The 12,353-nt window shown below is 47.6% G+C and overlaps 2 protein-coding genes across 2 annotated transcripts; both read right to left on the bottom strand.

Moving 5' to 3' along the window:
* Nucleotides 1-1,381: 1,381 nt before the first annotated feature.
* Nucleotides 1,382-4,785, bottom strand: LOC147531750 (uncharacterized). The gene is made up of 3 exons (XM_086646982.1): nt 2,699-4,785; nt 2,269-2,615; nt 1,382-2,195 (listed from the first exon to the last, which is right to left on the bottom strand). Exons 2-3 carry the CDS (start codon nt 2,410-2,412, stop codon nt 1,938-1,940), a joined length of 402 nt encoding a protein of 133 aa, XP_086503108.1. The 5' UTR covers nt 2,413-2,615; nt 2,699-4,785; the 3' UTR covers nt 1,382-1,937.
* Nucleotides 4,786-8,679: 3,894 nt separating this feature from the next.
* LOC147531751 (uncharacterized) lies at nt 8,680-10,029 on the bottom strand. The gene has a single exon (XM_086649822.1). The coding sequence runs from the start codon at nt 10,027-10,029 to the stop codon at nt 8,680-8,682; it is 1,350 nt and encodes a 449-aa protein (XP_086505948.1).
* Between the last annotated feature and the right edge of the window lie 2,324 nt (nt 10,030-12,353).

Here is a 12,353-nt window from a genome sequence, read left to right on the forward strand (position 1 = left end):
ATAGCGCTACCAGCTACATATTTTATCTATATATATATATATATATATATATATATATATATTATTTTAGCCATTAGGCAAGAAAAGTAGCACCGCTCGCTACATATTTTAACTAATAAAACAAAAATATTTTCAGCAACTAGCTACCTATTTTATCTAGCAAAATAAAATATTTTTAGACAAAAAAGGAGGAGTCCTAGTCAAACTCATCTCGCTCTGAATCGAGCAGGTAGCCCTGACAGCGAAAGCCACGACCAGGGGACCTAAAGACAGCCTTGGTAGGTGAGAGCAGCGACCAAGGGCCCTAACTTAAACAGCCCTGCTAAGCGAAAGCCACGATCAGGGACAGGATAGCCTCTGTAGCTACGGCGACAACCGAGGGCCCTAAGGAGCAGTCCTAGTTAAACTGAACTTTGCTCGAGTAAAAACCGACCCCTCACCAAGGTCGCAAGGAGAAGTCCTAGTTACACTGATCGGCTCAAGCCGGCAAAGGAGGTAGCTCCGGTAGCTACGGCTGCGACCCGAGGCCTCACAAGGAGGAGTCCTAGCTAAACTCAAACCTTTACTCGAGTGAAACGTGGTCCCTATGGATCCCCAAGGAGAAGTCCTAGATAAAACTACCGCCCCGATGAAGGTGACCGGGGGTATAAGGAGAAGTCCTTGTGAAACTATTCATGCTAAAATGAGGAAGACAACCCTGCTAACTAAGGCCACGACCGGGGGCACGGGAGGAGTCCCGGCAAAAACTAGTCGAGCTCAAGCCGACGAAAACAGCCTTGCTAGAGAAACCCACGACCAGGGACAGGACAGCCTCGGTAGCTACGGCTACGTCCGAGGGCCCTAAGGAGAAGTCCTAGTTAACTTAGCCAAGCTCAAGCTGGCGAAACCAGCTCTAGCAGCGAAAGCCACGATCAGAGGTTTAAGGAGAAGTCCTAGTTAAACTAGCCAAGCTCAAGCTAGCGAAACCAGCTCTGGTAGCGAAAGCCACGACCAGAGGTCTTAGGAGAAGTCCCAGCGAAACTCGCTTAGCTCAAGCTGGCGAAACTAGCTCTGGTAGCGAAAGCCACAGCCGGAGGTCTAAGGAGGAGTCCTGGAGAAACTAATTATGCGGAAAACAGCTCTGGTATAGACAACCAGGGCAGAGCTAATAAAACTCTAACACTATTCAAAACTTTTTTGCGCAGGGCTAACTTGGGTTCTATTTTGCAAAAGGAAATTGTAAGATTAGGGAATGTTAGAGTAAGTCTAACTTTTTCGTTATCATGCAGAAGCGATCATTCGGAGCATGCGTAGTAAGTCTAGGAAAATTGCATTAGTAAGTTAGGATGGACTAACCATACCCAACCTTGGGAGAGTTTTATATGTGCATCAACAGGATACAGAAGCAAATCAAAACCATTAAGATTAAAACAGAAAAAAAGCCATTGTAGCAGGTTCACCATTCATACAGAAAAAGGAAGAGCATCTAGAAGACAAAAGAAAAACAAAGACAACTACGGTTCTTCGCTGGAAAGGATATGACCAGAACAACCATCAGGACCAGGAACGAAGGAAGCGGAGCCTTCGTCGGAGTCATCACCCACATGGACCACAGAATTGGTGACCTCCTGGTCCCATTCGTCCTCACTGAAGGGAAAGTCTTCCTCCAACCCTCGATCAACAATGGCAGCATTAACAAACAAGGCGACTCGCTCTTTATCAAGATGACGCAGGGGAACAATTTCATTGGGAGCGTAGAAACGGCGAGCTGCATCCCAGGCAACCTGAAACGCGGATTTACGTTGCCGCCTCAAGATCGTCTAGAACTCATCCCCCTCTTTAAAAGTCGCTATCACCTTCTGACGGTTCGAGTCGGCCAATTCGATGATATTCTTGTGAGAAACTTGAAGAGCGGCCCTATCTTTCTCATTCCGTTGAGTCAAAGTGGCGTCTTTCTCCTAGAGGGCTTGAAGTCTCTGTTCCAGGCTAGCAACACGAGCATCAGATTGGGAAGACCAAAGTTCAGCACTGGTCTTGGATTGTTCCGCCTCCAGCTTCCATGAGTCTCGCTCAGCAGAGACAATCTTCACGTCGCTGGCCAAGATTTCAGCTTCAGCCTTGTAAGACAAGGCATCCTTCTCAGCCTTCGCAAGCTGAGACTCTAGGCGCTCGATCGAGGATAACTGAGATGCGACGTTGTGACTAACCTGATAATTCTGAAAAAAGGGGAAAATACAAACACGTTAGAAGAGAGAGAAAGAAAAAGCAAAGAACTGGGGCTGGGGGTACCTCACTCTGAAAATAAAGATAAAGGCCATCGATCAGAGAAGTCACGAGACGGGGAACACCCTTGGTAAAACTGGACATCTTCGTCGATAAACTCTGGGTGGACGAAGATTTCCCTTTGCTAGCCAAAGAATGAAGGTTCGCCATAGTTCGGGAAGCAACGACGCCACGATTGATCAGAAGAGGAACAGGAGGAGAAGAGCTAGAAGGAATCGAAGGAGAAGCTGGGCTGACAGGTTCACGAATAACGACGCCGGCTGAGCTCCGGCTAACCAAAGATTTGGTACAAGATCTTTTAACACCAGAAGAAGATGGAATATCATCAGTCCTACTCCGTTTCCCCAAGAAAGCTGAAAAAGAAAAGCAAGGAAATCAGACGTATAAAGAATATCAAAAACAAAGAGGGAAAGGAGACATCTTCAACCAAACTTACTAGGCACTGAAGGGAGTTTCTTTTGCTGATAAAGAGCCCTGCAGATCAGCAACGCTCTCAGGAAGAAGACCCTCTTTGTCTCTGACTAAGGCATTTACAGTTGTTAAACACTTAACGTCTCCTTCATCAGAAATAAGAGTCGGACGAGTATAGTTAGGATCAGGCGAACGGAAATCATATCTCTCAGTTGCAAGGGAGTGACGAACGAAAAAGAACCTATCCTTATAGACCTTCGGAATATTTGGAGGAGAAAAATGGACCAACGCGAGAAAAAAAAATAATGCCAGTATTTGTTACTGGATTTTAGGGAAAAAGTCTTGTCAAAAGCATACAAGCTCGCCTTCTCACCGTGATGAAGACAAAGGAAGTAAAACGCCAGGATGGTCATAACGGCGTTGGGACTCATTTGGAAGAGTCGCAATCCATAGAAGTTCAAAAAATCGACAAGAAAAGCAGGGAAGGGAACCACCAACCCTAGGTTGAAGAAAACCTCGTATACGCCAACGCGACGATCATCGGAGAGGTAGATCTTATCTCCAGGTAAAGGCAAAAGAAGTTCGACGGAAGCAGGAATCGCACGATCACTTCGAAGGGTGTCAAGATCACTTTGAGTCATCTAGCTCGAGAAGCGGTGTTGACCAGCAAAATCAGCAGCGGGAGAAGAAGTTGTCATTTTCTTGAAAGGAAACAGAGAAGGAAGAAGGTTACAACTCAAGAGAAAAATAACCAACCAAGAAGAAAGAAACGGAAAAGATATAGGCCAAACACAGAGATTTAAATAGGCACGGCTTGAGGACACAAGCTAACTTACACTGAATCTATAAGATGGAGACGCATGGCGATAATCAACTGATAAGAAGAAACTTTAAACTATCCCTCGACTGCTGGTTGAGGCCGTCAACGATTCACATTACTCGGTAAGACGACGGGGTAATTAAGAGCTCTGGAAAAGATAGTCATTCTCCCACTCACAGGAAACCACACGTCCACAATAAATGAAGCATGCCACGACCCAGAAGATCAACGCTGAAAGCACGCGATCAGAGAATCAAATCTATGACGTCATAGAATCACGCATGGGTAAGGAGTTAATTGCTCACACAGAAGGTGAAACGTGCCTCGGAATGATAAGTCACGTGTCAGAGCACAGCCAGATCAGCTCTGGCAGAGCTAACATTCAGTCGAAGAGAATCTCCAAGTCATGAAAATCAATCAGCTCTGAAATATCAACAGTAAGACGGAGCTTCACGAAACGGCCACGATCTAGGTAAGGCCCAAAGAGCTTCGAGATACAGCTCTGGGACAGGTAATACTTTCGACTTCTGGCCTTCAAAGTAAAACACGCGAGTTACTTCTACTCCTTAGTCTCTCTACTTTCAACTAAGGAGTGGCGGGACTCATGATGATGCATAAAATGTCCAGACGTTGACTAATGTCTGAAGAGTCAAAGACCAGACCAGAAGTTTCTCGGAACAGCTCGGCTTAAGGCAGCAGGATAGCTAAAATCCCTAATGGGCCACCACACATTCCCACAACCGAGAGGTCGGCCAGAAGAAACCAGCTCTGCATAAAATGCCCTCGGTATGGACAGATCAGCCCTGTGATCTCTAAAGGAATAAGGGGGGTCTCCACAGGTTCGGCCCATATCTTACGACAAGAACTGGGGAGATATCATGGCTGCGCGACCTAACGACTTAATCCCGAACCTTCTAGAAAGATCTCAGTCGGCCACACATCTCGAAGTGTTTAAGCCCGGTTGGACTCCACGTATCCAAAGGAGGAAACTTCTCCTTTAAGTCTAGCAATCCGGCAAGATATATACAAAGTATCCTTGATCTTAGGAACTTTCACTAATCAAAGATCCAGGATAGACTCAAAGAGAAACCCTAGATACGCAAAAGAGGTAACTTCCCTTACGGTTTGACGGCAACCACCTCGCCACCGCCACTAAGCACAGTCGGCCTAACTTCGCCTATAAAAGGCCCCCCACATCGTCCTTCACAGGATACAACCTCTTGACCCCAAAAACACGATATCTTCACCCAGAAAAGATCACCCAATACTCAGAGTTCCCATAACTCGCCCCCAAAAGGATCGATCAATATTCATTCTTTTACTGCAAAGAGCACCGTGACTGTCTTGAGCGTCGGAGCGGTTTTCGAACCCTTTGCAGGTTTCCCCCCCACGAGAACAGGCGAACAGGGTTCAGAAGCCAGGAGAAGGAGCAAGGAGCAGGAGCGAGGAGCAAGGAGCAGGCGAACAGGTCTCCCTGCTCCTTGCTCCAGCTCCTGACTCCTTGCTCTAGCTCCTGATTCCCTGCTCCAGCTCCTGATTCCTTACTCCAGCTCCTGATTCCTTGCTTCTGTTCGTCTGCTCCCGAGGGGGGAAAACCTGCAAAGGGTTCGAAAACCGCTCCGACGCTCAAGACAGTCAGGGTGCTCTTTGCAGTAAAAGAATGAATATCGATTGATCCTTTTGGGGGGCGAGTTGTGGGAACTCTGTTTTTGGGGCGATCCTTCTGGTACGAAGAGATCTTATGTTTTTGGGATCAAGAGAATGTATTTTTCTTAGGGTAAATCCCTTGTGCCTTTTTAGGGTAAAGTGAGCGTATCCTATAAAGGACGAAGTGGGGGGCCTTTTATAGGCGAAGTTAGGCCGACTATAGTTAGTGGCGGTGGTGAAGCGGTGGCCGTCAATCCTTGGTAGAAGTTACCTCTTTTGCGTATCTAGGGTTTCTCTTCGAGTCTATCCCGGATCTTTGATAAGTGAAAGTTCGTAAGTTCGAGGATACTTTGTGGATATCTTGCCGGAGTGATAGACTCTAAAGGAGAAGTTTCCTCCTTTAGATATGTGGAGTCCAACCGGGCTTGAACACTTCAAGATGTGTAACCGACTGAGATCTTTCTGGAAAGTCCGGGATTAAGTCGTTTAGGTTGCGCAGTGCTGATATCTTCCCAGTTCTGGGCGTAATATATGGGCCGAACCTGTGGAGACCCCCCTTATTCCTTCAGAGATCGCAGGGTTGATCTATCCATGCCGAGGGCATTTTATGCAGAGCTGGTTTATTCTGGCCGACCTCCCGGTTGTGGGAATGTGTGGTGGACCGTCAGGGGTTTTAGCTGTCCTGCTGCCTCAAGCCGAGTTGTTCCAAGAGACTTCTGGTCTGGCCTTTGAATCTTGAGAGATTAGTCAACATCTGGACATTTTATGCATCATCATGAGTCCCGCCACTCCTTAGTTGAAAGTAAAGAGACTAAGGAGTAGAAGTAACTCGGGTGTTTTGCTTTAAAGGCCATAAGTCGAGAGTATTACCTGTCCCAGAGCTGTATTGTGAAGCTTTTTGGGTCTTACCTGGACCATGGCCGTTTTGTGAAGCTCTGTCTTACTGTTAGTGTTCCAAAGCTGATTGATGGAGATTTTCTCTGGGTGTTAGCTCTGCTAAAGCTGACCCGATTGTGTTCTTTTCCCGATGTGTTTTATTATTCCAAGACACGTTTTGTCTTCTGCGCGAGTTGTCACTTCTTTTCCCTTGCGTGATTCTGTGACGTCACAGATTCGGTCCTCCGATCGCGCGTTTCAGCGTTGATCTTTTGGGTTACTTCATACGGTACCTGGCTTCACCATGCACAGACGCGTGGAGCGTCGTGACTGGTGGGCGAAACATATCTCCTTGAAACTCGCTAAGACCTCATTGGTAACCGCTATTCTTGAACCGTTCATGTCTCCCCGTCATTATTCCTTTGAGTGTTTTCGAGGTGTGTTTGGTTTCTATCTTTAATAATCACTCCTTATTTTTGAGTGGTCTTCTGGCTATAAATAGCCTGCCTTGGCCTCTCAACTCTTTATTCACTAAAAAATCTAAGAGACGGTTCTTTGGAATACCTTTCTACTGACGTCGTCTTCTGATTCTTCTTATTTCTGCTAGAGATCCGTAATGAGGCCTCTGTTTGAGTTCACGCAAGGTTGCCTGCTTTGAGGAGTGATTCTTCATAATGGCCGTGGTAAAAGGTGGGTTTCTTCGTAATGGCCGTGGTAGCCTCACGGGCCGTTGCGTTCCAGCTCCAAGGAGGGCAAGGATCACTAATAGTTCCTCCCGCATAGGTTCAAATGGTGACATTCAGAAGACCTCTTCGTTTTTTGACGTTCTTTTGCTGTGGCAAATCTTTTGGAAAGGAGTACCTGCTTTCCTTTGCCCTTTTTTTTCTTCCAAATTTCGCGACGGCTCCTTTAGACGTTCACCTTTTGTTTGCTTTCGTTTCCCTCATCAAACGGGGTATTCTTGTAATTTCTTCTGTAATAGATCCATCTTGTAAATTAATGAAGAGTTTGACCTTTGTGCCCTTATGCTTCCTTTTATTTTACGTGTTCAAGTCCGTCGGTTCCTTGTCTTTAGACGTGACCGTTCGCCGCGACTCTTCCTTGATCACGCCTCATTAGCGCTGACTCCTCTGACCTATAAATAGACATGGAGATACGGACGATTCCTCTGCATCTCATTATGGCTCTTCTAATGGTTAGCGGAACCCTCCCTGGTAGTGACGTGAGAGTTGCTTTTTATATGGTTCTGAACGACGATGACTCTTCTATCGAAAACTTCTGCATGGAGGTGGCTGGTGAGGGTTTTTTCGATGTTCTTCGCCCTCGAGACTTGCTGAACGACGATCATCTCTCTATTTTAAGTAAATCCAGACCCCTTTATCCTTTAGTTTACTCCTTGGCCGATACTACAAGCACCTCCGAACCAGCCCTATTTTCTGCCGTGGGGTTTCTGGTTCGTCGTTTTGGGGGTGGCCGCCTTCTGGCCGTCATGATCAGGCGTGTTTCCCTGCTTTTTCTTTTTTGTATGTAATCAAAACAAATAGTTAGTGTAATTAGTCCTATACTTACTAATGCAATTTCCTAAGCTTACTACGCATGCTCCGAATGATCGCTTCTGCACGAAAACGAAAGAGTTAGACCTATTCTAACATGCCCTAGTCTTACTAACTCCCCCTGCAAAATAATACCCAAGTTAGCCCTGTATAAAAATTTGAATAGTTTTAGAGTTTTTAGCCCTGCCCCTGGCAGTCTATACCAGAGCTGTCTTCGCATAATCACTTTCACCAGGACTCCTCCTCAGGCCTCCGGCTGTGGCTTTCACTCCAGAGCTGATTTCGCCAGGTTGAGCTTGGCTAGTTTAGCTAGGACTTCTCCTTAGGACGCTCGGTCGTTGCCGTAGCTATCGAACATGTCCTGTCCCTGGTCGTGGCTTTCGCTAGCAGGGCAGGTTTCGTCGGCTTGAGCTCGACTAGTTTTTGCGGGGACTCCTCCCGTGCCCCTGGTCGTGGCCTTAGCTATCAGGGTTGTCTTCCTCATTTTAGTATGAATAGTTTCGCAAGGACTTCTCCTTATACACCCGGTCACCTTCATCGGGGCGGTAGTTTAACTAGGACTTCTCCTTAGGGGTCCAAAGGGACCACGTTTCACTCGAGTAAAGAGTTGAGTTTAGCTAGGACTCCTCCTTGTGAGGCCTCGGGCTGCAGCCGCAGCTACCAGAGTTACCTCCTTTGCCGGCTTGAGCCGATCAGTTTAACTAGGACTGCTCCTTAGGACCTTGGTGAGGGGTCGGTTTTTACTCGAGCAAAGTTCAGTTTAACTAGGACTGCTCCTTAGGGCCCTCGATTGTCGTCGTAGCTACGGAGGCTATCTTGTCCCTGGTCGTGGCTTTCGCTTAGCAGGGCTGTTTAAATTTGGGCCCTTAGTCGCTGCTCTCACCTACCAAGGTTGCCTTTAGGTCCCCTGGTCGTGGCTTTCGCTGTCAGGGCTACCTGCTCGATTCAGAGCGAGTTGAGTTTGACTAGGACTCCTCCTGTGATAACGTCTTGTGCTAAAAAACATTTTTATTTTATAAGGTAAAATATGTAGCTAGTAATGCTACTTCCTTTGCCTAATGGCTCTATTAAAAAAGGAAAGATGGTAGGGGTTGCGATGACCTTAATTTCTCAGCTCTGCATGTCTGCTGTCGGGTCATCATAGAACACTTTGTCTCGTCCAACGGTGACTGAGTTCACTTCTTCTTGCTCGCAACCCTGGGTGGAGATGAGATAGCATTCTCGGGCTATTTTCTGGTCTCCCCTGACTGTTCCAATGAGATTCGTTCCCGGAATCGGGAACTTCATCATAAGGTGGTTCATAGAAATTATTGCTCCTGACTCCCTCAGGAAGTTTCTGCCCAATATGATGTTATAAGCGTACATCTTATCGACGATCGCGAAGTTTAGCATTATCGCCTTTGCTGATTCTCCTACGCCAATCAGTACTGGTAGGGTTTCTATTCCGTCTGTCTCGACCTGATTGTCTCGGAATCCTGTTAAAAAAGACTTATAAGGTTTAAGATGGCGTTCGCTTACCCCGAGTTTCTGGAAGCACGTCGGGCTCATGACCTCCGTGGGACTCCCTGTATCGACCAGAATGCGTCCAATCCTCCAATTGGCTACTACTGCTGTTATCACCAGCACATCTGCGTGTGGGGCTATCACCCCAACTAGATCGTTGTCTGTAAAGACAATGGGTGGAGTTTCCACGGCTGGCTTGATTAGGAAGATCGGCTGGTTCTTTGCTTCGTTGGCGTATCTGCGCTGCTCGCCTTTGGTTGCTCCTGCGAGGGTTGGTCCTCCCGCTATGGTATTGATATTCCTCATTACTCCGGCGGATCCCTCCGAACCTTTGTTTGCTTTTTTAGGGATGGGGCCCTGCTCGTTGACTTTAGGTTCCGGTCCGATTCCTGCCCTGTTTACGGGCTTTTTGTTTCGGTATTGGTAAGGTCGTTGTTCTTTAGGAATGTATTTATCCAGTTCTCCATTCCTTACCATCTCCTCAATCAGATTCTTGAGGTGCCGACAATCGTCGGTCTTGTGGCCGTAGCCTCTGTGAAAGGCACACCACGCAGTCATATCTTTGGATCCGATATCTCCTCGGTCGTCATTGGGTTTGGGAAGCTCTGCCTTTCCTTTTATTATTAATACATGCAAGATTTCCTCCCTTCCTTTCAGTAGGGGGGTGTATGTTGCAAAATCGACCCTGGGCCTCCTACCTCGTTCTCGTTCCCTGGGTAACCTGACTTCCTCCCGTTCTGTTTTTCGGCGGCGTTCGCTTTCATAGGGAATATTGGCCACTTCCTTCATGCGCAAGTAATTCTCCTCTGTCCTGATAAACTGTTGCAGCCTTTCTATCAGATCTGCGAGGCTGCCTGGCTTTTTCCCCAAGATATCTTTGATTACGTCGTCCTGTATGAGACCTCTTTGTAGGGCGACAAAAGCGACGTTTGATTCCAGGTCGGGAACCTGTACCATAATGTTGCGAAATCTCTGCCAGTAGCTTGCTAGAGTTTCGCTCTTGCCTTGTACCACGTTGAACAGCTCATCGGTCCCTCTCTTGATGCTGGTGCTCCCTCGGAAAGCTTCGCAGATAGCTTGGGCGAGCTGATCAAAAGACTTTATTGACCCTGGGGCCAGCGCCTGTTACCATGCCTGAGCCGGTCCTTTCCGGATGGTGGTGAATACTACACACCATATATTCTGGTTGGTCGTGCTCAATTCATCCTCGCCACATAGTTGTTGACGAATACTCCCGGGTCCTCTACGCCGTGATAGTGTTCCAGCTTGGGGCACTTGAAGTTTGCTGGCTTATCGGATTCCAGTATTTCCCGGCAGAGAGGTGGCTGACGGATTACTGTTCTTCCCCAGAGTTTGTCATTCTTTTTTTCTCTCATTAGTTCCGCCACTTGATGAATGAGTAACTCGCAGAGGGTTGGGTCGTCTACGCACCCCTCGCCTACCCCGGTGTTCTTTGGGATATAAGGTTCGTCTGGGTTTTGTACTTCGTGTTCCCTCAAGATGCTCTCCAGACGCATCTGGTCGCCCGGCTGTAGAGTTAGGGTCTCAGGTGCGTAGGTGTCGCTAGGCGAGAAGAGCTTTCTTGCGAACATCCTGAGTACTTCTTTTCTTTCAGTGGGTTATGCGGCCCTCTTGGCTATTTCGGCCCTGCGGAGACTCTCCTCCAATCGTTTTGCATCTCCGTCCCTTCGGAGGTAATCAGTCTTGAGTTGTTCGAGCTCAGCCGCGAGCTCATGTGCTCTCCGAAGTCTGTGGGGCGTCCCACGTGGAGTATGCTCGTCTGAAGACATGTTTGCCTGAGGAACTCAGGGAAGTAGTTAGTTCTGAAAAAAGTATTGAGTAGGATTCGGGTTACCGAATGTGCTGATTTGCTGGAGAGATCACCTCATTCTAGCGCCAAATGCTGATGTCGAAAATTGGCTCTCGGTTAAATCAGCATGAAAAAGGGAGTTGATGCATGACAGCCTCCGTTATGATGGTATATTCTGTTTGGAGAGGTGAGATTCCTCTGTTCAGCTCCGCTTCTCTGCTCCGTTCCGCTTCTCAACCCTGCTCCTTGTCTCCTGACTCCTTGCTCCAGCTCCTGACTCCTTGCTCCAGCTCCTGATTCCTTGCTCCAGCTCCTGATTCCTTACTCCAGCTCTTGATTCCTTGCTCCTGTTTGTCTGCTCCCAAGGGGGGAAGACCTGCAAAGGGTTCGAAAACCGCTCCGACGCTCAAGATAGTCAGGGTGCACTTTGCAGTAAAAGAATGAATATTGATTGATCCTTTTGGGGGGCGAGTTGTGGGAACTCTGTTTTTGGGGCGATCCTTCTGGTATGAAGAGATCTTATGTTTTTTGGATCAAGAGAATGTATTTTTGTTAGGGTAAATCCCTTGTGCCTTTTTAGGGTAAAGTGATCGTATCCTGTAAAGGACGAAGTGGTGGGCCTTTTATAGGCGAAGTTAGGCCGACTATAGTTAGTGGCGGTGGTGAGGCGGTTGCCGTCAATCCTTGGCAGAAGTTACCTCTTTTGCGTATCTAGGGTTTCTCTTCGAGTCTATCCCGGATCTTTGATAAGTGAAAGTTCATAAGTTCGAGGATACTTTGTAGATATCTGACCAGAGTGATAGACTCTAAAGGAGAAGTTTCCTCCTTTAGATACGTGGAGTCCAACTGGGCTTGAACACTTCAAGATGTGTAACCGACTGAGATCTTTCTGGAAAGTCCGGGATTAAGTCGTTTAGGTTGCGCAGCACTGATATCTTCCCAGTTCTGGGCGTAAGATATGGGCCGAACCTGTGGAGACCCCCCTTATTCCTTTAGAGATCGCAGGGCTGATCTATCCATGCCGAGGGCGTTTTATGAAGAGCTGGTTTCTTCTGGCCGACCTCCCGGTTGTGGGAATATGTGGTGGACCGTCAGGGGTTTAGCTATCCTGCTGCCTCAAGCCGAGCTGTTCTAAGAGACTTCTGGTCTGGCCTTTGACTCTCCAGACGTTAGTCAACGTCTGGACATTTTATGCATCATCAAGACTCATTTGGCTTCAATAAAAGGATAGCCCCGGTATCGAAAGCAACGACCGGGGGTTCCAACAACAGGCAGCCCTGGTAGCTCAAGCTATGACCACGGGTCCTGCAAGAAACAACCATGCTAGCCCAAGCTACACCCAGGGGGACAGATAGCTTTGGTAGCCCAAGCCACGACCAGAAGATCTGTGAGAAATGGCCCTGGTAGCTAAAGCTACGATCAGGGGGACATACATCTCTGGTAGCCCAAGCTACGACCAGAGGTTCTGTGA

The sequence above is a fragment of the Eschscholzia californica genome, unplaced genomic scaffold (assembly GCF_041429995.1).
Source record: "Eschscholzia californica isolate CP2 unplaced genomic scaffold, dmEscCali1.0.p SCAF_6, whole genome shotgun sequence".
In the NCBI taxonomy this organism is placed as follows: domain Eukaryota; kingdom Viridiplantae; phylum Streptophyta; class Magnoliopsida; order Ranunculales; family Papaveraceae; genus Eschscholzia; species Eschscholzia californica.

Coding starts and splice junctions, on each gene's coding strand:
- LOC147531751 (XM_086649822.1), bottom strand. CDS start 10,029: ATGGTACAGGTTCCCGACCTGGAATCAAACGTCGCTTTTGTCGCCCTA.
- LOC147531750 (XM_086646982.1), bottom strand. CDS start 2,412: ATGGCGAACCTTCATTCTTTGGCTAGCAAAGGGAAATCTTCGTCCACC. Junction 2,196..2,268: donor ATCTTTATTTTCAGAGTGAG/GTACCCCCAGCC, acceptor CCCTTTTTTCAG/AATTATCAGGTTAGTCACAA.